At 45.7% G+C, this 25,133-nt stretch overlaps 2 protein-coding genes across 10 annotated transcripts in view; one reads left to right on the top strand and one right to left on the bottom strand.

Annotated features, from left to right (window-relative positions):
* Positions 1-10,099, top strand: part of LOC141732281 (beta-galactosidase-1-like protein 2) — a 26,631-nt gene extending 16,532 nt beyond the window's left edge. For all 3 annotated transcript variants that reach the window (XM_074561022.1, XM_074561021.1, XM_074561020.1), the window contains 10 exons: positions 937-1,074; positions 1,748-1,828; positions 2,062-2,168; positions 2,569-2,715; positions 3,139-3,210; positions 4,163-4,241; positions 5,422-5,509; positions 7,085-7,199; positions 8,138-8,254; positions 8,725-10,099. In XM_074561022.1, the coding sequence (XP_074417123.1) occupies positions 937-1,074; positions 1,748-1,828; positions 2,062-2,168; positions 2,569-2,715; positions 3,139-3,210; positions 4,163-4,241; positions 5,422-5,509; positions 7,085-7,199; positions 8,138-8,254; positions 8,725-8,811 (1,031 nt within the window). In that variant the 3' untranslated portion in view covers positions 8,812-10,099. The remainder of the gene's footprint in view (positions 1-936; positions 1,075-1,747; positions 1,829-2,061; positions 2,169-2,568; positions 2,716-3,138; positions 3,211-4,162; positions 4,242-5,421; positions 5,510-7,084; positions 7,200-8,137; positions 8,255-8,724) is intronic.
* The window catches only part of B3GAT1 (beta-1,3-glucuronyltransferase 1), a 58,807-nt gene continuing 43,657 nt past the window's right edge, over positions 9,984-25,133 (bottom strand). For 4 of the 7 annotated variants that reach the window (XM_074561025.1, XM_074561027.1, XM_074561023.1 and 1 more), the window contains 4 exons: positions 23,306-23,814; positions 20,406-20,702; positions 13,626-13,737; positions 9,984-12,379 (listed from right to left, as the gene is read on the bottom strand). In XM_074561025.1, the coding sequence (XP_074417126.1) occupies positions 13,651-13,737; positions 20,406-20,702; positions 23,306-23,814 (893 nt within the window). In that variant the 3' untranslated portion in view covers positions 9,984-12,379; positions 13,626-13,650. The remainder of the gene's footprint in view (positions 12,380-13,625; positions 13,738-20,405; positions 20,703-23,305; positions 23,815-25,133) is intronic. The other 3 variants (XM_074561026.1, XM_074561028.1, XM_074561030.1) reach the window with 1 other exon arrangement.

The raw sequence follows: 25,133 nt of genomic DNA on the forward strand, positions 1-25,133 counted from the left end.
TGCTTTGTGTGAGTCTTTGTAAATGAATAATCTCTCAGTGAGCGGGTCACATTGCTGTGCCTTAGATTTTCTTTAGAAGTGTTAGTAAATAGCAGCTCTTTCAAAAAAAAATATATTGTCCTTTTATTCCTTGAAGAGGGACTCTATGGGGTGTGCAGAGAGCCACACATCTTAAGATATTAGTGTCAATGTGTCCTAAGGCCTCCTGCTACTCTGTGTTGATTTTAAAAATGCAGCCCAGTGATTTAAATCATCTCTTTCACCTCCTGAGGTAATCTAAATCCTGGGAAGACTTTAGTTGTATTTTGCAAAATGTCACAATTTTTGTGACACCTCCATCATAACGACATTACTTGTCTAGAGAGAAAACACTCCTCATTAAGAGAGGATCATTTTACCTTTTGTGGGAATGTGGTGAATTTACGCTTCTTGCAAGTATAGCACCTTCTGAAAGTATCATTTTTTTTCTAGTTTAAAAGCTCATTAGGAAGGAAGACTAGTACTAAAAAAAGCCCAACGACCCCAGAACCTCCAGGGCATCTAAAGCACAGTGAAAACAAAGCTATATAAGACTATTTTAATGACTCTCTCTTCCTCCTGCATATGTCCTTGTAATTGGGTCATTGGTGCGTTGAGTTTAGGAGTCTGACTGAGTAGTCCTTGCAACTCTTCTGCTTAAAAACAAAATTCATGCTCAGATACATGAGCTTTACCCTTTTCCACCTGTAGGAGAGGTATGTTTGGATGTATTAATATGCCCCAATATGTCAGTAGACATGCTGCCCTTACTGAGGGCAAAATACAAATCTCAAGACGAATCACTGTACTTACACAGGCGTGACTGACTGACAAGTTTGTGTCTGCTCTGAATTACTGGCAGCGTGTTAGCCTAGCTTCTTGTCCTGTGGCCTTCCTGGCACTGCCCTTCCTTTACAGAAATGGTGAATACCGTAGCAAGCATCCTCAAATTAGGAGCATCCATCAATCTCTACATGTTTCATGGAGGCACCAACTTTGGCTTCATGAACGGTGCTTTGGAGGCTGATGAATACAAGTCAGATGTCACCAGTTACGGTGAGTTTTCTTTCACTGCCTTGCCCATACACCTACTGTGAGAGAGCAGCTCAGACCACGCTTTGGGCTAGTTCCAGTGGCAGAAGCATTGAGAAATGATCAGTACAAGCACTTTGTCATGGAGAGACGAGCTGGAGCATAGCTCAGAATCAAATGCCTGTCTACGTGGGGACTTAAGTCAATGTTTCCTATTTCCAGACCCGTTCCGGGATGTGGAGGATCCCCTCATTCTGAACTGGGAATAGAAGTCGCAGATGATGACTTTGCTTCATGTTATCTCCATGCTGGCTCTTGTTTCTAGGGAAAGATGGTGATCCAGGATATAGTTCTGTTTTTTTAATTTTACCAAGTCAAATTGAACTGTAAGCTCTTCTCATCCCAACAGCCCTTTGTTAAAATTGTTAATTGGAGACTTTATCCTGCGTGAAATTCTGGATACGTGCAAATTAGATCTCTAAAAGTATGTTGCTCCTTGGTGGGTGGCTCTTCTCCAAATTAAGCAACTCTACGCTTGTCTAGCTACATTCACACAGAAAAAATTGTACAGGTTTCCATAATATAGACAGTGCCAAGAAAATCGTGTCTTGGGCTTTTACTTCTTTGATGACAGTGTACATGAAGGCTGTCCCAGAGCTGCTGTATGTTTTTTAAAACATATGTGCTGCTTTTTCAGATTACGACGCTGTGCTGACAGAGGCTGGAGACTACACATCCAAATTTTTCAAGCTCCGACAGCTCTTCAGCATGATCATTGGTAATTATAAATCCAAGAACCAAAATACTGTTCTGCCTACAGTGTTAAATCAAAGGCTTGTTTAAACTGGCGCTTCTGCTGGCGCCCTGAGGCTCTGGTTGGTTGACCGGCAGGGTACCTTTTCCAGAAGATGGGAGGGAGGGCCAAGGGAGATCTGGAGGGGGCTTAAATCTGTGTTGGCTTTTTGCCTCTGGAATAGTTGCTCCATCTTTCTCTTTCTTTTTGCGTCACAGGCCAGCCTCTTCCTCTCCCTCCCATGATTGAAAGCAAGGCATCGTATGGCGCAATCCTGTTGCATCAATATATCTCTCTCTGGGATGTGTTACCAACTCTTTTACAGGTAGTACCAACAATTTTAATGTATCTCAGTACTAAAAGGCCTCACCTCTTAGGAGGAAAAGGCGATTAGTGCACTGGCCTGTTATCCCATGAGGATAAGGTTAGGGAATGTTTTGTCAAGGATATGTAAAGGAGGCAAATTTCACCTTTTTTACTGCTACTTCTGCTCTCTTGGAATTCCAGTTTTGCAAGTCCTTGGCTCCTTTTTCTGGTACCTTATCTTCATTGCTGTAGCTTTCATAGAGTCATAAGGTAACTCAGGTTGGAACAGACCTCTGGATGCTTACAGGGCCAATGTAACCTGTGGCAGAGTGGAACACCTATCTCAAATGAATTGCCCCTATGTGGCCTGTCAGTGCTGAGAGGCCACTTCCGACATTAAATTTGCTTCTCCTTTGCAGCCCATTAAGTCTGAGCTTCCTATTAACATGGAGAATCTGCATCTAAATGATAGCAGTGGGCAGTCGTATGGATATGTGCTCTACGAGACTGTCATATTTGGTGGTGGACATCTGCATTCAAGGGACCATGTCCGTGACCGAGCACAGGTAAGGAGCAGAGGACAATTGTGACTACGTTCAGTCAGATGTAAATGCTTCGGTCTTGGCAGCTAGGCAGGAAATGGGTCAACCACAAAGGAAAATGTGAAGCTTTAGATTAGAAGTGTGATTCGCTCTTTTCAGTTCTCAGCAAAGCCCCAACCCTTATCATTTGTAAATCAGCTTGAGGTTCTCGTCTGCCAAAACTCATATCTTTAAACATCAGAATACTGAATGTCCTGAGAAATTATGTGATTTCCACCCCCCCCCCCCCACCTAGACTGAATCAATGACAGCTACGGATGCTGAGTTAGTTCAAGTTTCAAGTAGAGACAATTTCCTCCCCAAATCCAACTTCAGTAACCTATGCAACACGTGATTATAGTGTAATTGATGAGAAGTTGCTCTCTTCCCTTGTGCTTTGTTCTGCAGGTGTTTGTTAACACCATGTATGTTGGTGAGCTGGACTACAACACAGTGGAGCTCTCCCTTCCTGAAGGACAGGTAACTAATTGGAGATTGCTCACAGCAATAGTGTGTGGATAACAGAAGCAAGACCGCTGAAGAGGCATAGCTCTCAAGGAGGCACCTCCCACCTAATCCATTTAACTAGCTGGTGTGGTAGCCTGACGCAGGGAGCAGTTGTTACACCCTAATTAGCCACTATTTCACTAATGAAATACAGCGTGATTTCACTGCCAAGTTACTATTTGTGATCAAGAAGTGGTTTTTGAATACTTTTCCATGGAGAAAATTTAAGTCAGTGTAGTCCTTGCTGCATAAAATTTGCCGGCCTTCCTTCCACACCCACAAACTCTAGACATTGAGTACTGGTACCCTGTTTGTGCAGATTAAGTTCGTGTAGACTTCATTTTCCTCAGCACAAAGTAGGTTTTAAGGGACTTGGGGGGCTTTTCCACCTTTTGGGTCTCAAATGGAATGAGCGGGAATGTCTGTCTTTATCTCTGGGAGTAGCCTTACCCTGGCAGAAGTTGGAAATAAGAACAGTATAAGGATATATTGATTGAATGCATGTCAACAGAGCTGTGCGTGGCTCCTAGGAGTAGGTGAGTGGGTGGATATACTGGTTGTTCTTATGGCTTGTGGGAGAACTATATGACATAAGCCTGTACTGTCAAACTCCATTTCTGGCTCTGTGGGTGAGATCAAAATGGCACTTCAAAATTAGACAGAAAAAAAAGAAAACTTTTATGAAAAGGCTGAGAGTTCTTCAATGGCATCACTATTTGCAGTAGCTGAAAGATATGAGGACACTGTTCTGTCACATAATTCAGAACTTTAAAGAGAACAGATAAATTGCAACTGCTAAAGGTATTGGTGCCACCTCCCTTCTTAAACACCTCTACTGACCTCTGTTAACCAAGCTTTATGGCTGATACCGCCCATGCAGCACACTGGTCCAACTGATGCTCTTCCTTGGTTTTTTTTCTTACAGGGATTCAGGCAGCTAAGACTCTTGGTAGAGAACCGCGGTCGCGTCAATTATGGCCTGGCACTGAATGAACAGAGGAAAGGTAAGTTAAGCTCTTTGTTCTCAAATGGTCCTAGATGGTTCTCTGAGCGTGAGCACTGTGGAACTGTCTGTCTTGTGTGCTTTACGCAGAACCACACTGAAGACCCAATACAGCTATCCTAGTGCTAGCCAAGACTACCATCTGGGAGTCGGTGGCAAACAGTATGACGGAGAGAACTTGTTAAAAAACATAGTTCATCCCCCTCTGTCTGGAGTGCTTCTTATTTTACAGGGGTACAACTAAACCCAAGGCTGTAAGTGAATCCTACTCTGCTCTACATTTGCTAGGTGATGCTAGGGTACCATTTCTCTTGCTCTGTGAGCATGCTACTTCACAGGGAGAGATGGAAAATACCTTTTTTTAATCTGTGTTTTCCCCTGGGGGTTTGATATTGGAGGATCACAACATTTAAAAACTCACACAATATCGGGAGGAATGAACTGCATCCTGTTGAGCAGAATTTACTAAAATGTTCAAGTCTATCACACACCACTGTGGACCTGAAGGAGGTCAAACCCCCAGGATTCTATTTTAATGGGGAACTGTATGCAAAAACTATACAAAATTGACTAATGGAGTTGGGCACGTGACTGTACTAATTTTATTTTACTGCAGAAGAGGTGCATAAAGCCTCTGCGCTGCTTAGGCAGTCTCAACTGCCTGTGATTAGGGGGCTGGATTAGGACCCAGGCTTTGCCTGCTGCATGGAGAATAACTTTATGCACCAAGGGAGTGCTAAAGGTAAATTACTTATTAAGATGTCTTAAGATCCTTGGATGAAAAGCACTGGATCAGCACTGGACATTAGTGCTTGCCCGTGTTATATTTTGCTGTGCCTGTTAGAGAAGTAACTGATCTACTGCTTTAAAAAAATCTATACACGGACAGCTAACTAAAAAACAACAATAACAACAAAACCCCATCTGCTGCGTGTGCCAACGATGTTTTCTGCTTGGAGGGTGTTTAACGGCTTGGTGAGTTGAAGCAAAGGAGAGAGTGGAGAGGCCAAAGTATAGTAATGTTCCCCACTCAATCTGGATGAGCAATGGGACCATATGGACTCTAATTCCATTGCAGAATGTGGCTGCTTTCCATCTCCTGCTGTTCCTCGCATTCAAATAGGAAAATCTATCAGCTTTAGCTGTTTTTCAACTCTTCATTACCCACATTGCTCTTGCAGGCTTAATTGGTGACGTCTTCTTGAATAAAACCCCCTTGAGGAACTTCAAGATTTACAGTTTGGAGATGAAACCTGGCTTCATGAAAAGGTTTGTGGGATTTAAAAATTTTTTCTTCCTCATTTGAAACCAACTGCTTACCAGCAGTACAAAATCTAATAGGCAGCAGCTAAATGTATCAAAGAGGCAATACAAGGTGAAGTAGATAAGTGGATTTTTGCACTGATAAGTTTCTTGCTGATACCTTTACCCAAAATAGGGCAGAAAATGGTGGCACTTTATTGATACCATTATTTAGGGGTGAAATGTATTCCCAGTGTGGAGGATTTAGATCGGGTAGGTAAAAGCATGGCTCACCCAAAGGGGTGGGTTCCAACACACCCCCATATTGGAGAAGTTTGTGTCTTTCTTGAAATTAGCAAGAATGGCCGATATATTTAGTAATTCAAACTCGCAAGGGACGGAGTAATTCTAGGAAGCTACTAACAGTACATTAACAAGTCCAGATGGCTTCCTCTGTTTGAAGTTATTTTGCTTTAATTCAAGAAAGACTGAAAAAGAAATCTAGCAGGGGTAAGTCAAGCAGCCTCTGGTAGTAGGTACAGAAAACCTTAGCAAACGTTTAAGGCAACGGACGCCCTACGGACTCTGGCCACGATCCAGAGAGACTGTTTTCAGTTATGTTGTTAATACCAGCAAGTAACACATGTGCATCCCCCAAGACATCACAGCTCCCACATTTTATGTAGGAAGGAGAGAGAGAGGCCATGTTAAACTGAAATGGCTTTTAAAAGAAAAAAGGTCTATATTTTGAAATTTCTAAGGACAATCTTAACAGGTGCTGTGGGGCTTGAAGGATTATTATTGATGGGGTAACTTGCATAACCTTTGACTGCAGGGTTTTAGAAGAATATTTCCAGTGAGGAACATTAAAGCAAGTGAACTGCCGTGCCCAAACAAAAGCAAGATTAGTCAACACTACAGTCCGTTACTGGCAATTGACCAGCAGCAATGAAACACAATCAGCTTACAGTGGCTGCGTAGGAGGACGGAGCGCATGGTATTGTGAAAGGAATTGTCATAGGCTTTTAGTTGAATAATTTAGTAGCAGTCAAGCTGCACTGGATCAATAACTTCCCTGCATCCAAGAGACGCAGTGAGTAAGGGTCGGAAGGAACATGTTCTGACAGAAGCTCAAGGCTTCTGTGGGACTTCTACACTCCTTATTTTCTCTTCTGTTTGTCCCTTGCTCCCAAATTGTTGCCACAGGTAAGAAATAATGCCAGATTGCCCCTAATACTGCAAACTTGCAGGGATGTGTTCATGTTCCTCCACAGGAACACGGGCAGGAATATCTATTTTGAATCCTATTAATTCTGCAGGTTTTCCTTTAGCCTGTGCAAGCCACATCCATTTAAAGCTTGCACCATGGCACTGTCGTAACTGAAGGAGGACGGGCACTTCAGCAGCCAACACGAAGCAGAGATTTTTAAGTTGCTGTAAAGTATCAGAGATGGTGATAGCCCCATATATCCTTTTCTTGTACCAGAAATTTCTTGTACCAGAAGCAGTGTTTTGAAATGATCTTGAGACCAACCAGTATCGTGCCTCTCAGTGCTGCCTGGTGCTTCCCTGCTGTTACTGTGTTGGGTCATTCTCTTACAGCTTGAGACATGTTGCTGGCTGGAGTGCAGTTCCAGATTACTTTGTCGGTCCGGCTTTTTTTCGCGGAAGGCTGTGGATAGAGCATCAGCCACAGGACACTTTCTTGAAGCTACAGGCGAGTCCTTTTTTTCTTTCCCTCCTATTTTTTCTTGATCAAGATTTTTAAACAGTTGGTTAGAGAGGCACTCGTGTAATAGCTCTGATTGAGCTCTGCCTTGTCGTCTGTAGTTTTGTATTCTTCCTCTGATCTTGGAGAATTATTTCGAGGGTGTAGAAGTCTTCTCAAGCTGGCAGTTAATTCTGTTCAGTCTGTCGTGGTCCTGATGAGAAAACAAGTGCAATACTGACCCTGCAGAGCCGCTAATGAACAGTTAGTCTTTTTTATTGACATACAAATGCTATTTCTTTTCTAGTTGCAGAGGAGGAAGGGCACAAAAAAGACAGGAGGCACTAGTTTTATCCCTGCCTCCTCAATGTGATATGGAAAGAGTCACTTCTTTGTAGACATGGCATGAGAATTAGAGTTCACATCTTCCTTCTGTGGAAGACTGCTGCTCTTGCATAGAACTTAAGATGAGATATTAATTATTATTAAACTTCTTCCTTCTATTTGAGTCCCTTAGAGCCAAGGTTCATGCCAGTCCTGATTGTACTGCTCACTTTTCCATTTATGCTTTGTCGTAAATTACGCTAGTCAGTTGCAATACAGGATTTCTGTCATCTGGGAAATAGGTGAGGGGAGATATTCTAAGCTTGGGAAGAAATAAAGATATGTCTGTTCAAAAGGATGAAGTTCCCTATACAAGCATGAATCATGAACTGCACATTTTTGAAAGCTTTATCCTTTTAATTAGTAAATTAAGGATAATTCCTGCTCAACAGAGCTTACTTAAATGCACATGGCTTCAGGGAGTTGCACAGGGCAAGCAAGCAGAAAACCTGCAGAAAGGGGCCTGAAAGAACGCAAGTGTGAAAGTAGACGTCGTTTCCTGTGGGGATGCTAACTAGGCAATACAGCCGCATCCGTAATTCTGTGTACTGTCCTGATTCTAGGGCTGGGAAAAAGGAGTTGTGTTTGTCAATGGTCAGAACCTGGGCCGCTACTGGAAGATTGGACCTCAGGAAACACTCTACCTTCCTGGCCCCTGGTTATGGAAAGGGAGCAATGAGGTAAGAGGCTTTGGTGGGATTTCTCTTTGCTTGTTTGTATTATTAAAGATCCCGCTGTGAGTCATGTCTCAAAGAGCTAGATATACACAGTATATTAATTCCCTTTCTCTAGCTGAAAACCAGCGCAATAGAGAGGAAGGAGACTGTTACCTCCTAAGATCTGTGAAAATTTAGCTGCCCTAAAGCTGACTATGGCTCTGGCAACCATTAAGACGTGATGAGGATGGCAGCTAAACTTCAAAGCACAGCATCAAGTTGAAAATCAAGGCAAACCTGATTTGATGCTGGTTCATTTTCTGCATCATGTGGTGCTGAAGAAGAATCACAGTTACTGTTCAGACTCATATTGATTGATCTCTTTAAATGATGCTTCCTTCCCCTGCCGTGATCGTATGCCTTTTCCTCCTAAAAATATTTAAAGTAACTCAGCCTTTGTATGAAGGAACTTTATATATCCCTCTCTTCTGCAGATTGTCATTTTTGAAGAACGCACTGCAGGACGCATAATACAATCTGTCGACATACCTTATTTAGGAAGGACCCAGTACGTGGACTGATGAGAGCTTCTTTCCCATGTTTGGTTCATCTTGACTATTCCTGGTTGCATGTCTGGGGACACGATGGCCCAGGCACTTGGGCATGTTAATTTCCACTAGACCCAGGTAAAGGATTTGCTCTTTGGCAGTAAGTTCAGAAGAGAGAACGCGCCCCGAAGGAACCAGAGTCCATTGTGTCATAGATGGATGCGGAAGCTCATCTCCCTGCACTACTGAGGACGCACAGCTTGGATGGCTGCGTATGATGTTATGGATCGTCTGGTGAATGTGGGGGAGTAAAAAGTTGCTGGAGGCAGGAGAGAGAGAGAGAGACAGAGAGAGAAGGAACTGAAGCCATCTGAACTGGAAGCTGAGCTCAGCTCTCCAGTAACTTTAAAAATGTGTTATTACTGGCCTCCTCGTTTTTATAATTAGATAGGGAGAAAATAGCTGGTGAACATGTGAGTAACCAGGTGCGGAAAACCATTTTGTTGTGCCTCCGGGCAGAATTTAGCAACTCACTCTGCAAAGAGGCCATTACTTGTTCACTTGTTCGAAGCCAAGTTGGTTGTCAAATGACTTTAATTCGAGGGTTTTTTCCACGACGTTTTCCTATGGAGGTTGTCTCTCTCTTAAAAAGGAAAAAAAGAAGTTTTAAAAAGTGAAATGTGTTTTGTCCTCTATCAAATAGATCTTTCTGTTTCAGGCCAGGCAGGAATGAGAACTTCCCAAGAGAAGGTGCAAGGAGGAAAAAAGGACAAGTTAGCCTTTCGGTCATGCCTCCACCCCTGCTCTCACTGTGAAGCACCTAAAGATGAAACTCTCCCTTGTAAAATGAGCAGGGATCAGATTTGGGTCAGGGAAGAAGTAAAGGGCTTGCACACGCAGTTGCAAATGGGAGAGCAAATCTGTACTTTCTTGTTCAACCTGCTGTGAAATTCTGGGATCTCGAGTCCTATTTCCTTTTTTCTTTTTGTCCCTCAAAACAGAAACACGTAACTTAGGAAAACATGACATTTTTTAACTCACCAGCTCCGCAGTCACTGAGGAGCTGCCATCTTTTTAGGCAGAGGAAGAGATCAAACTCAAGCTGCGAATCTGTTCAGAATCTCCAAGAAGTCGCTTAGCCCCTGCTCCAGTAACCAGAGGATTCGCGCTATGAAACACCAAACATGTGTACTGTCTCTGATAATGGAGTTGCAGGGTATTCTGGCTCTTAGAAACCATAATTTTATTTAACAAATTTAAATACAGTTTGTTTAAAACTGAGAACAGACAGTGCAGCTGTAATACACTCCATCCTGGCCAGAGCTGGTCTTACTGAACATGCGTATCTCTGCTCCTGAGGACCACGGTAGCCTCTGTGCGAGTTGGAAGGGCCCAGGTTCGTGTGACCATCTTTGAGGAGAGTGGAGCGTATGTGTAGGGTTGTGTTCAGGACTCGATCCTTTGCATTTTTCTGGAAGTTATTTCCTTCCAAGGAGGGAAGGTTGCAACCCAGCGGGGACTGGAATTAAGATTAGTGAAACAAAACACGCAGCTAGGAGAGGACGTCGGTTGGAAACTATTTAAATGGTATGAAAATTTTGTAGTCCTTTAAAAATGTCTCTTCCCACTCTAGGGTTTGCAGACTGAAGTGAACTTGGAAGGCTAGTACGATAACAGAATGAATCTGCCTGAGTGCAGAGAGCTGCTGTTTTAATAGAAGTTAACAATGCCCGTTCCCATAGAGCAGCCAGTGGCCGGTAGCATCAAATGCTTTCTATCCAAGTAGCGCTTCAGCCAATGCATCTAAAGGAACATTTTTGTAAAGGCTACGTAGCAAGGCTTCTGTGACTGGGAACTAAAGAATGCAGCTTTTCCCCAATGGTTTTGATATACTGTGGGAGAAAATAACTTACAAAAAATATTTTTTTTTAAATATTAGGAAATACACAGTGTCATTAGTCCAAGGGGAGACTTTTGCACTGTGAAGCTAACAATCAAATCTATAGCATTTTAATAGTTCTATGTGTTAGGGCTAAAAATAACCAAGTCTATTTCCAGGATTACATCTTCCCTCAATTCAAAGGTAAAATTGTGCTTCAGACCTTTTTGAAAGAATTGGGACTGTGGGGGTTGATCAAAGGTTTGACAACAACTGTGAAGGGGGAGGTAAGTTTGGGGATTTTTAAAGGGGCTGGAAATGAGGAGAAGGGGTATGTTGTACCTCAGTTTCTTCCTCAGCAAGTTTGTCAATCTCAACTACAGAGTCAACCAAGGCAGTAGCACCCAGGTTCCTCTTCTGCACTGCTCAGTCCCGTGTCTCTCACTGAGAAGCAAAATACAGTTTCATCAGAGAACACGCTTTCATCAGTGCTATCTCAGGTCCTTTGATGTCACAGAACAGGGAAGAGGCGACTAATGCTCTACATAGATAGTTTTTCAACCTACCTCAAGCCAGGTGCTGAAGAAACAGAACACTAAGCACAGGATCCCCTTTACAAGGGTGCTGCTCTGTCCGTCAGAAGTTAACTCTCCAACTGCTCCAGCGTGGTTTTAACGCCAGTAGCTCTGCAGAAGTATGGCATGGCCCTGAAAAAGGGGCTAGGGCTGAAGGAGACATTCCAGTAGAATGGTAAATGCACTAAATTCAGCTTGTATCATTCAATCTCTAGTTTTAAGCCGTTGGCTTTATTTTTCAGTAGTGGAAATTTGGCTTTACGTAGGAGCACCCTTCAGAGAATCCCACACCTAATGCTCATGTGAACCAAATTAGAGCTAAACAGAACCGAGGTCTGAGCCTGGATGAAGTATTACGGTGTACGGCCACAACAATCTCATTAAAACCCACTTCCAGTTATTTTAGCATGGATGAATAGAGAACCACATGCTGTAAACATAACTCCATCCAGGAACACAGAGGTATGTCAGAGTTGTCCTCCAAACCATGAAACTAATGAAGGGAAAGGGGAGGGAATACAAAGAGAACAGAGATACTTAATGGTTTTGTTCTAACCTGCCTTGCTTTTCACCCTCCCCCAAAACCTTCCTGTCTTGTGCAGCGTAATAAACACTGATTAAAGTAGGTTTAAAATTAAGGGCTAAGGTGCCATCTCAGAAGGCAGCTGTCCCCTCCGTGAACAGAGAGCTGCTTAGGCTGTTGCACACATAGCCACAAGGTACGTGTGTCTCAGGAAAAACAAGTCATCAGGGGCCAACACTCTCCTGTGGGCATTCTCACCCTTGCTTTCAGGTCCTGTAAAACGGCCCCCTCAGTCCAGACTACCATTCCAGCTGGGCCGTGTCTTCAGTGCAGCGTGCCCTGCATGCACTTCTCCCAACCCAAGCATCTGGTGAGACAGCTGGCCTTGCACTGAAGTCGATGTCAGTCCTGTATTTTCTGTGCTTTTTCTCCACCTCCAGAGCGTCTGGTTCTGCTCAGAGTCCAGGAGGAAGGGTAGGGGAATCCGGGTAGTTTATGTATGCAGTGTTGCTTGTTTTCAGTACGCTAAAACTCTTGGAAGTCAGCAGAGGTCCTGGCTACTGCATGTCTGGCTGGTTGTATGCTGTGGAGAGGAACCTTGCAGGCTGTGCATGAAGAAATCTTCTGCAACAGAGACACAACCGGCATGTATATTACCCTTCTGCCTCGCTGCAGTTAGCTGCCACCCCTTGGAACTATCCCAAAACCCATCTCAGATTGCAGATCTGTGAGTACTGCTGCTAGGCAACTGGGTGTTGGTGAAAAGCAGTTGTGACAGCGCGGAAGAGCTATGGCCTCTCTGCAAAGCCGCTATATATAGCATGGATAATATGCAGTGCAGGCTTTCCTCTGCTGTCCTGCCAACGGGCGGCAAAGGCGGGCCACTGCAGCAGGCAGGGCTCCAGCCACTTCGCCCAAGGGAACGTGTTATAAGAGAGCTCATTACTGTTAAAAAAATACTGCTGCTGAGCAAATCTATCCCTTTCCTTTCCTGCTTTTACTTCTCTGTATTCAAGAGCAAAAGAGAACAAGCGGCAGCCTTCTCTCCCTTACAGGCCTGGTTCTACACTCCAGTTAAAGGGAGGGTTGTTTTTTTCCCCCATAATAATGACGACTGGCAACATAGTCTGGATGCAGAAACAAGCAAATAGCCCATCCTTCATTCCAGCAAACCAACTGCAGAGTGCACTCCGGGGATACAGAAGACTAAATGCACCGGGATGCTCCGGTAATTAAAGGTGAGAAGCCAGGGCACGAACAAATGAGCAGAAAGTCAGCCATCAACGTACGTGCTCTTTCCTTCTTTCCAGGGAAGAAGACACTTCATGCTCACTTTAGGTAAACAAATACCTCATCTGGGGTTTAGTCCACACCCTCCCTTACTTGTCACTGACTTTGCGTGGCTTCGGTGTGGATATAAATTAAACTCTTCCCTCAGTGAAAGCTTCTGCCTGACTTAAAAATGCTTTCACTGATATGGCCTTAGCTTTCCTTAGGTGTTTGCAGGTGGATGAATCCACATCCTTCACCCTTGTGCTTTAGCTATATTATTAGTACCATTAATAAGCCAACCTACTTGTTTAGACAAGGGTTTAGGTTTTTTAACAGTGTAACTTCTGCCTAAATTCTCACTCCCTGGATTTCTCTTCTTCCCCCCAACTTCTCAGGAGGTATTTCCCCTTCAGCAGATAAAAAAGAGAGATTAACTAATGGTCTCCAGAAATTTTGCAGTAAGGGAAGGTCGGAGATGCGAAAAATGGAAATTAAAAAGCACATTTAAAAGAACTCTTGTCTTTTTCCTGTCGTTGTCTAGTATTTTCCTTTTTTTACTGTTGCTTCTCATTACTGTTCAAAAAATGTGAGCTCTTACCTGGTCTCTGTTCACCCATGCACAGTCAGATTTCCACGTTGGGATCTGTGAATCCTTTCTTCCCCTCGTTCACCAGCACAGGCTTTTCTGTCCTCGTATGCCAGACTAAAATCTGAAGAAGCCAACAGAAGTCATTAGCTGCATCTCTTCACTGCACTAACAAATATTCTTGCACATTAAATCAATAGTGCAATTTAACCATCTACCCTGGAGCCTAATGGCGCATTCAGAGCTGAAAGGAGGTTTGCATAAAACTTCATTTAGGCAGGCCTACTGCTATCCAAAATGCACAGTGCACGCAAATTACCCATTTTACAGTGTACTGTCTTGGGACATTAACCTGCTCCTTCCATGTAGTTATCAACCATCTTCCTTGAAAGGCTCATCAACCTTTTCAATGATGTAAGGCAGTTCCTTCATAACCGGAGAATCACATGCATGTTTCCCCCAAATTCCTTATTCTGGGTCTTGGTTATCGTGTTACTACATCCTTGGCCAGCGTGGAGTTACTTGCTAGGCTCAGAGTGAAAATGCAATTTCTTGCCACTTCAGGTCACATCGTGACGCGTGCACAGAGGGAAGAAGCAGTAATACTGAGTACCACAGTGGCTCCAGTCATCACCATTGCCTTTGGACGTGTGAAATATTAAAATGAATTTTTCAGTGCATCTCTGAAAATCCATTATTGGAGGGAAGACATCAGTCTGCTCCCTAACCTCACTACCACTTCTTTTTCACTTTTAAATTCTTTCAAGACCCTAAAAAGATAGGAGAGTGATGTGCGATCTGCTCCAGTTCTCTGTTGCAACCTGTGCTGTGTCAGAGCTGCGAGATGCAGGAGTTAGTTACGGAACACTCCCTTCCTCCCACGTTCACAGCCCTTTCATAACCCAGGAAGCATTACTCTACCACATCGCCTCAAAAAACCCCCATACACATTTCCTTTGAAATGCTGGCCCCGTGCTGCCATCCTCTATTCTGTACCAGGTACAATACGTTGCATCAGTTTAAAGCCCCTCCCCAGTTTGCTTAAAACAGAGTTGAAGCTTCTGCTAAAAGCTTCCCTCAAGTCTTAGCAGCAAAGTTTAATACAGATCGACATTTTTAGAGGAGAACTGGAAAAAAATAAATTGAAGAGGTGGTCTAACATTTTTAGAGGTGGGGGGAATGTTACAGGTAAATAATTTCTACTAGCTGTGCTATACCGCTGGCGCAGACAGTTCTAGAAGCTGTTTAAATACTCTCCCCTCACTAGACTCAATTATACTCATAGCTTTGCTCCTAGAACCTGGGTTGCTGGCAGCAGCTTTATCCCTTCAGAGCTACAGTCTCCTGCTTCCCTTCACCTGTTCGCATTCATATTTCCTACCTTGCGGGGGTTTCCCTCTCGTTGCTATGACAATACTCTGCACATTGAATCCAAGTATCTGCAAACCATTTCATACCCAGTCCCTGCTTTTCTGAAAAATGAGGGCACGTTCTGTTTCTAAAGGACGAACAAAGCATTTTTCAAACCCTTTGGGTTGAACAGGAGCACCCTCATCTTCCCAGGAAGCTGTTTGACCAAATTTGTCTCTGATGTGAGCAGTCACCTCCTGTGCGGGGCTTAAATCTCGCCTGCTAATACTAAGGCAGTGGAGACCAACTGCTGTCTGGAGCGGGTCCAAAAAACCATTTCACTGCTCCCCCACAACCACTTCAGAGCCCGCTTATCAAAGTTAGCCTGTATTATAGTCCTGCTCACCTGCTGCAGCAACGCTGATGCAATTACTGCGTTACTTTCCTATGGAAAGGCAAAACCAAACAGGTCTGTACAAGTGGCTCTCAGTGCTATGCACGCAGCGGTTATGGGCTCCTCATCCAACAAACAGAATGTATAAACCTTAATGCAGTCCAGGTGCTAGAAAAATCTGGTAGCCAATTCTCCTTCCCAGCGGGAGCAGGTGAGAGCTCTTTCCACTTCTGACACGCAAACGCTCAACCCTGCTGATGGCCGAGGGCTGCACGCTGCCAGGAACGGGACTCACACTTAAACAACTCCAGCCACATACTCCATAAACAGACGACGACTACACATTAGTAGCTTTTCTTTAAACTGGATTCCACTTTTGCATTGTTAAACCCAATTGCCAAAGTAGACATTTATATTAAATTAACTAAAATGGATGAATTTTCAGAGTTTGCAACTTGATGCAGCAGCCTCTACCATTTTTCAGGCTGTGTTCTTTAATGTGGGAGGGAGGTCACCACTTAGTACACAAACACCTGCTTTTCCTCTCAGCCAATCACTTGATTTTTTCCACAAGCAGTGGGTTTGGTTTGTGCCCCAGGGAAGCTTCGGCTTGTGCAAAAAGTCCAGCTTGCAAGGGAGTGAAGAGTGAGGGGAACCAAGAATCTGAGTTCCCCTGAATGGTGCTTTCATCTAGGTCACCTGAGGGAGTCCCCTTTAAAAATCTCTACTACTGCAAAACACTTCCAGTCGTTCACAGCCTTGCCATTCAGAATCACAGGACTCAAAACAGATCTAAGAGATTACAAAGATTCATTCATCTCCATAGTAGACATCTTCATTGTCTTCTAACAGGAAATTAAAAAGCAAAGAGGCAAGTCGACTTACAGTTGGAGGGGGGGTCACAGGATTTCAAGCTCACAGACCCTCCGTGGAAGGGTTATTTGAAATGGAGACCACACAATGTGAACAAAAAGAGACACTAAGCCGAAATGACGGATTTTCTTCCTGCTTGTGCTAAACCAAATTTCTGCAGGCCCTCTTAGGCATTGTGGAGGCCCTTTTCTCCCAAAAGAACACCCATTGGTATAACAAATAAAGATTGCTTCTCCCTATAACTCCTGCTTTTCCCATACGTCAGGAGAATCGTCGCCACTGCTATTAAATGAGCCAGAGCTCAAACAGTAATCTTTAACTGTGCAATTACACCAACTTGAAGATTTGTGCTTTGTGATGGGTATTATATGTGGTATACGTCTGTCGTAAAAATCAACAGCTCAAGCACTGGTGTCTTCACTGGTGCGCGTGTGAAGCTTTACCAAGTGCTGTCACACAGCAGCCAGGACACTGAACGCCCACCGCAAACAACTGGTCACAAACCCACACGAAAAGAGGAGCGCAGGCTCAGGAACAATCTAACCCAAAAGAGGACAGACCTGCTCCATCTGTACCCTGCTGCTCGGCCCCTGAAAGGCAAAACAAAGAGCTCATGAAGCTGATTCCCCTGCCTGCTGTACGTAGCACCACAGGATAAAATCCGGAGGAAGAGAAGTGCTCCTTTTCAAGCCTCTTGCCTTAGGCTGATGTTCTTCCTCTCTCCTGCCCATTCTGTGCCAGTTTTAGCTGTTTTAGATCTGTGACATCACGAAGCAGCCAGTTCTGGTCTCCTTTTGCTGTGTAATTTCCTTGCTGCTGCTGGGCCCAAAGGCTTGGTCTCCTCCACATGCACAAGGAGTTATTCCCCTCCCAGAGCCGGTCCCAAGGCTCACAGTAACCACAGTGTTGGTGTGTGGTTCAGGTGCTGCTGGGAGAGGCCTCTTTGCTCCCTGTTCTCTAGCCTGTGTCTGACAGCAACCAGTTACAGTGACTGTGGCGTTTCCCAGTGCCCACACACCCCCCATCTAAGCCTCAGAGACAGCCCTTCCCCGTCCAGCACAAAGCTGCCAGCCAATTCCCTTTCACAAAATCCACCTAAACACCGAGCTGCCAACCCGCAGATTTAATCTCAGATCTGACTCAGCCCAGAGATAAGGAGAAAGAAGGAATGACTACTTTCAGGCACCGCTTCAATCCCTCTGAATTGCTACCGAGACCACCCGAGTGCACAAAAGCCTGCCTCACCCGAAGAAACGTACCTACGCCTATCTCCCTGGAGAAACAAGCGGCTCCAGGAGCAGCTGGAACAAGAGATGCCTCATTTCCAATGACCTTGTATTTTGTGGACTGTCCTCTTGTGCCGGCCCACGCTGAGGCTTTTTCAATAGCTGGGGCCACTCGAAGGCCTTCTCCTTTAAGGGCTCCCTGGTTGAGCACACTGCAGCTTGTTTCCTCAGGTGTTAGTAGAAAATGGGGAGCAGAATACGTCCCAGTTACATCAACCTTATGGGAATAGAGAATCTCAGACCTCTATCCTGTGTCGACGGATTGAAGAGAGTATAGTTTGCTTTGAAGTTGGGGAGGGGGGAAATGCAGAAGCAGCAGAACACAGAAATCACAGCATGCTTGCAAAGCCTTGCTTCCTTACAACTCCAGTATAAACCAACCCTTCCCTCCTGATAAGGAGGGATAACTCTCTCCTTTCTCCTCAGCAATTAATACTGAATTCGTTAATTTTCTCCTTCATTTTGGGCAGTTCCCAAATCAAAGACAATAAGCAGGATATATGTCTTTGGCCAAGGCTTAAGTTTTTTTGGGGAGTGTGCATTTGTGGGCTGAATTCTGATAAATATTACAAATACCAGCACTGCACGCAAAGAGGGCAGGATTTTTGGAGAAGAGATGTCTGTGCTTATCTTACATACTTCTCTGATCCCTCCTTAACGACTGTATCTGAGCACATCATAATTTTTAATGTAAATCTCACTGCAAAGCAGGAGTATGGTTATGCTTAACAGAAGCAAACCATGACAACTGCTGGGAGCACACTACCACAATGAGAAAGAACTCTGTGCTTTGATTGCGGGGCAAGAGGACCTCAGATCGAAGCCTACTTTTGTCCTTCTCTGCTGCTTGTCCGGACTCTCCTCCTCGTCAAACGTGTGAGCAAAACAGCAACTGGGAAATGGAGGCTGCTGGCATCAGCTGAAAACAGAAAGGCAAAGCTCAACCTGCAAAGCTGCGCTCAGAGTTTGCCGGGAGCAGACAGCGTTCAGTTCACAACAAGGACCCTTGTAAGATCCCCACAGCCTAGCCAAAAAAAGAAATGCAGTCTGCTTCAAATCCCGGCCAGCAATTCCTGCTTCCTCTCCATCTCTGACCTGCAGCGCTTGTGTGACAGCACTGACACGGCAGCCTGTCTGACAGCATCATTTTTCTCCTCCTGCCTGGAAACAATCTTTTCCTTCCTCTCCTTCCTCCATGCGTTCCTCCGCAACCGTCATTTCCTATCCCCAGCCTTTTAACACAGCTTCTTTCCAATAGTTATTTACAGCAGGGACAATGTACCAAAGACTGCAGAACTGGCCATGGAGTAAACACCCCTCATCAGACTAAAAGCAACCTGTGCATCTCCCCTGGCCTGTTGGAAACACATTTATTTCCAGTCAGTACTTTCTTGCTAGCTAGCAGGGCACACAGCGCCCAAGAACAGAGATCTAATTTTAATCCAATCTCTTTTCCCACCCTTGGGAGACCATCTGTGTTATTTATCCCAGTGCTGGACAGCCATAAGCACAGACATGTAGATTTAAAAAATGAGGCACAGCAGGTATCAGATAATAAACAAAGTTGCTCCTCCTCAGCTCCTTGTCCTTATTCCAGGATTCCTTGCCTGAACACTGCTGAACATTGAGATCCTTGTTTTTTCCGCAGCTGGGAGCTGTGGAGCAGTGAAGATGGAAAACAGAGACAAAGGCTATTATTCAAAATGTTTGCCTGTCCCAAAAAGGGATGGAGACCTGGATCCAACACTGGGTCTGTTGGCAGCAACAGCTTATTTGCAAAAAAAGAGAATAATCCTCCTGGGATAATTAAGCAATAAAGACTCCCTAAATCAGACTCCCTTTTACAGACAAAGGCACGTGAGTGCTACGCAGTGGTCTGTGATCTCAGAGGGATCCCCCCCACACCTGCAGTGCTCAGTGCACCCACTCACAAAGCTTTCGAAGCCCTTGACAGCACCTCCACTGCTGATGTGCTGTGACTGATGCCTGTCACACCAACCAGCATTGTCTCATTGTGTCTCACATGCTCCCCTGTCATTCCAGATGGATGTCCATCTGTTGTCTCTCATCCTAGACTGGGAAGTCTTTAGGGCAAGAACCATCATTGTGTTCTGAGTTTCTACGTTAGTTAGCACACAGGGGTCCTGCTCCATGACCTGGTGGCTCCTAGGCAATGTCAAATAATTAGCAGTCATCTGACAGCACTAAAATCCCTCCAAAATGAAGCTTCCTGGAAGGCTCCTAGAGCTCAGAGCAATATACCAGGCATTAAAACATTGCTACGTTATCTCTGACACAGAAAGATCCAGGTTATTGTGGACAACTACAGTGATATTGCAGAGATGTCAAGAGGGAGGTGGAGGCAACTTCGCAACGAGGCAGCATTTGTGTGAACAGTCTTCCTCGGCAGCCGGAAAACACCGTGGTTGGTACCCCTCCCTGGGTTACAGTTCAAATGTGTTCCAGAGGGCCAAATCTCATGGGATACTACCTTATCACAGCACTACCAGTACTGAAAAGTCCCGCTCAGGAGTTCACATAAAGCAACCAACATACATTTCACCTATGGGATTCCCTGCTCCAGGGGATTAGCAAGGCCACAGATAAACCCATCCTCAAAATAATGATATTTTCTAGAGGTAATATAAAAAAGAGGTACAGTTACAGGGGAGAGAAGACTCCACATTTCAAAGCCTATGGCAACCGTTAGCAGCCTGCAACCAAAAAAGGTAACTGCCCTCCACGTATTTTAACACATAATCGCCCATTTCCAGCCCCTTGATATGGGGGTGTGCTCTCTTCAAATGCAGAGTGACTGAATGATGGGGTTGAATGGTCTTTCTCCTACCTCTGGATCCTTACATCCCATGTCTGAGGAAGAGACCATACCTTAGTGCAATTGGCGGCTTTCGGCTCAAGGTCATTCAAGGTCACTAGTTCCCGGAGTAGGCTGCTCTCCTGGTAGCCTCCCTTCACTCCTCGCAGTTTGAAGTAAGCCTGAGATCGCTGGAGAATCAGTCTGAGGTTCACGGCGAACCCCGCCATGTCTATAGCAAAGGGGCGATGGGGGTCAAACACAGTTTTCCAGCCATAGACCTTCCCTGCAGCGTTCACTTTGGGTGACTCGTAACGCAAGCCACCGACGAAGGCTACTGGCCACACCGACACCTTCCTGGTGCTGCGCATCTGGAGGCAAGGAAAGAAAAGGGTACAGTGGGTGTGCAGAGAAGGATCGGCTGCATGTGACTTGCAACACACAAACCCAGCAGAACAATTTCCCTTTATTCAGTGTCCTGCAAGAAACGAATGTCCCCGAGCTTCAGGACAAACCCTAGAGCTAAGAGCCCTGGTTACATTCCCAGGCACCCTCTGTGGCTTGGACCAAGCCACAGAGTTCATTACTCACCTGTACAAGGATGCACATCCTGGAGCTGGATGAGCAAATTGGTTTGGAAAGTGGCAACTAACAATAGCAATAGTAACAGATAGCCGCGGAACCAAGCATCAGTTCAGTATTGACAGCAAAGCTGCCAATAACAAACATCACTGAGATTTAAGGCTGCTTTTTTGTCCAAAGGTCTTTGGAATTGTGGGGCATCAGTCCCCCACATGGACAGCTGGGGAAATCAGGACACAGAGGAGGGAAGCATCTTGTCCAAGGCCACCTGGAAATGCAGGAATGGCATATCTAGGAAGAAAGGTGCTTTCTCGGAAAGCTAAGGAGTTTGAGCTGCAATCTCAGCCTACGAGCCACAGTAAGGCATCCTTAGAGTGAGGCCCTGCAGCCGTGGCACACAACTTCATGGCCAGTTGTGAAGCGCAGCCTCTCCAGAAACACCCAGCCTGCGGAACGATGCTTTGTAGCTGCTCCTGCTACCCAGCGGAACAATGCTGGATGCCTCTACTCCCTGCAGAGACAACAGAAACAGATAGGAGCCACCAGGGGACATTTCAGATGCCTGCACTTGCCAACAAAGATGCTTTGAATGCTAGTCTGCCCGCTCACCCCCAGCGCCCTGTCCTGCTCTGCTGGCAGGCTCAGCCTCCCGTTCTGCTCTCAGACCAGTCTCTTAGATCAGGGATCTCCCTGAGCTAATCTCATCACTGCTAATTACTGCAAACGAGACCAGAAGAGCTCTGGCACTTGCCCTTCTGCATTAAACACATGCTAATGGCAGCCCCTGTCCACAGGGAACAATAGTGTGTGTCTTCTGCATTTCACAGCACATTTCATTGGCTCCGTGTGACCTTAACTGCAGCTACATATCAGAGAGGAGAAGCCTCTAAGAGCAAAGCACATGAGTGAACGAAGGAACCCTTTCTGCTTTATTCATGTGTAGTGTCTGTCTCAAGATGCTGCCAGAGCCAGCCTCAAAGGGGACCGTGGAAGAACGACATTCAGTCTGAATTTGCTTTCAGCTTTAAAAGCGTGTATATTCCTGTGGCTACCCAAGCTGAAGTGAAAGCCATTAGGGAAGGGAAAAGGGGCATGTATGGAGCAAATAAATAGGAGATCCCTGGTATGAAAATTGGCAACTGGTAGGGAAGGAAGCAGTCCTCCTTTTTCATCCCTTGCTGCAAGAGCACAGCCTCAAGGAGAGCAAGGGAACAAGTAATTTCTGAGCTGGAAGCCAGGTGAGGTACAGTGTACCTGGCACTGTAAGACCGTTGCAAATCTGCAAACAGGGAAAGGCTCAGGAGTTCATTTAGAGCCCCAATAGGAGTGGAACAAAGAGAAAAGGTGGCGATAGCACATGGCAGCCTTCCCATGCTCAAGGCCATCGTCAGCACATGCTGAAATTCAGTCTGCCATCACCGTTCCTGGAGCCACAAGCTTCTAGGCTGAGATCTCAGCCCCATCGCCTACTTACAACAGCCTGAGAGACCATCCGTCCCCCGAAGCTGCGAGAGGAAGAGCTCCGGAGGGGAGTGCTGCACATGTCTCCCAGCAGAGACAGTCCTCTCCAAGGCAGTGTGTGAAGGGCTCCACTTTTCTGGGAGGAGAAGCAAGCACTGACAAACACATGCTCCTCGCGTGTGCAGCAAGCCAGAGACAACGGCACAGAGCATCTCTGAACAAGATGTCCTGCAAGCGCTGTGACTGTGCTGACACCATTCAGGCGTAACTCTGAAAGGGCACTGCTACCTCAGCTGGGGATCTGTGCAGAGCAAGTGCCGGGCTCTTGACAGCTACAGAATTTCACCAGTGGACACTCTGGGATGAGAGCAAACAGCAAGCAAGGAAGAGAAACCCCAGTGACTCCTCAAACAAGAACAAACATGAATTAACAGACAGCCAAGTGCAATACATAGGGGTGGTGGAGAAGAAAGGTGGATAACATCAGATCGGGAACCAGCCGGAAATCTCCTCCAGGATGGTGCACGGAAGGAAGATGGCTGAGATTCCTTTTGCTAAGCACGTGCTTCTGCACAAGCACATCGGACAGCAGGCCGTTTTCCAACCCTAACAAGGCTCCCCACAGGGGAAGGCAGCTCCTCATTAGCTTCCTTCACAGCAAAACCTATCTGCCTCCTGAGCACAGGCCACAGGATAAACTGGGGTTCCCATTACTTCGCATAGGATGCCTTTGACACTGTGCAGTGCAGTAACCAAGCCCCATAGAATACCTCAGGACAGCTGCAGTGGGACCACTATACAGACAAGACTGATCCAGAGCTCAGGAGAGGATGTACACAGCATCTCCTCAGCTCAGTACACACCATCTTTTACATCCCATGTGCTAATCTGCTGTATTTTGCCAGTTTGGGGACACCCAGCAGGGTCTTACCTCCTCAAAGAGCTCCAGGCTGTAGGTGTTATCATCATCAGCAAAGTAAACAATCCCAGGCTGGCTGTTATTTTTGTTAAAGGTCTCTCTCAGCCATCTCAGGGCAAGGTTCCTCTGCATGGTCCCCCGGGGGATGCGGGGATCCCTCATGTCTCCCCGCAGCTTGTAGTTGCGGGGTGTCTCCACATTGAGGTGGGTGTAGTTAAGCCCCGTGTCCCGCAGCAGCCGGGTGATGAGAGGCGTGCGCCGTTGTGAGTCCTCCACCAGGATCCAGTGCAGGTTTGGCACGTGCAGGAGCGTGTTGGCCAAGCGTGTCAGCTCTGCCTTCTGTACGGGCCGGCTGTAGGTGGGTGTAATGACGTGGATGGTGGGAAGGGTGTCTGACCACGGGGGTGGGCGGGTATAAACATATTCTGTCCTCACCACCTCCACAATGTCCCGGTCCGACAAGCAGTATTCCTTGGAGTCCAAGCCTGCAGCGAGATCACGCCGGGAGTCACCACCATCATCTGAGCAAGGGTATGAGAGAGAAGAAAAAGCCGCATGGACTCAGTCCTCCAACACCCCCCCTCCCCAGAACTGAGCCAGCAGGCTGCTTGCTAATAGCAAGTCACCCTCATCGTTTCAGAGGAAAGGAAACAAGCTCGGATGGAGGCTTTAATAAATAAGTACACAAATAAATAAAGGAATCAGGGACAAACACATATGAGAAAAGAAGTTCCTGCTGTTAGAAAATCAGCACTAAACAAGGCCTGAGAGCCCAGGACAATGCTACAGCTGAGTGCTCAGAATAAGCAACTTCAAAAAGCACCCAGTAGAGACAGGCTTGTACAGCAATTAGATCTAGATAAAGAAAATAGCAACGTGGATAGATGATCTGTCACTCATGAAGAGCTCCAGTGCTTCTGGGTACCATGCTCAGCGGGACAGGACGCATGGCTCTGCACTCAGGCACTGGAGCACCTGGACTGGGAGGCAGGGATCTAACTGGTGGAAAATACCAAGTCAGTGAAGATCGCCCAGCAGCATCATTTAGCCAGGATACTGCAGGACCCCACTGCTCTCCTAACAGGCCTGGATGGAGCACAGAGAAGTGGGGAAAGACACGCTTCAAATCCAGAAATGGAGAGCAGAAATTAAAGCCTGCAATTGTATTTTTTTTCCTGCAGACTTTCACCTGCCTCTGACTAATCTCTCCTCAAAAAGACCCTACCAATCTCTGAACATAACAGCTGATTCAGTAGTGCGGATGTGAACAATGAGCAGCATATGTATAGGACACACTGATCCAAACATATAAAAACCCTTGCAAAGACAGACTTGTTCACGGTCACCTCAAGGGAAAAAAAAAAAAGTTCATGCACCTGTCACTTTTCCAGGGTGCGACTTTCACACTTTCGTACCACTGTAGACCAGCAGGAACACCACGGTCTACAGTTAGGAACTGGCATGAAGGGGCATCTCCATTCAGGATATAAGCCAGCTGCTCTCTAGTGGGCACATAATACTTTGAGCCATACATTTTGCAAAACCAGCTACTACCAGAAGCTTCAGATGAGAAAGAACAGGAACAGACAGACATTAGATCTGACCCAGCAGGATACTACCTATGTTTTTTTCATAGCATGTTACTCTTCCAGCAGCACAGACTTTGATACCAGCCCTGAACTGAATGACAGCCTTGTACTCCATGGCATTGATGGAGGGAGGGTGTGTATCTGGGGGGGGGGGCACAGGGACAAGGTGTCCTGCACATGTTGGTATCGGGCCCTATATAAGGCAAAGCACATCAGCATCACATAGCAGAGCTCTCTGAAAGCAGAGAACA

Source organism: Larus michahellis, chromosome 17 (assembly GCF_964199755.1).
Source record: "Larus michahellis chromosome 17, bLarMic1.1, whole genome shotgun sequence".
NCBI classification, from domain to species: Eukaryota; Metazoa; Chordata; class Aves; order Charadriiformes; family Laridae; genus Larus; species Larus michahellis.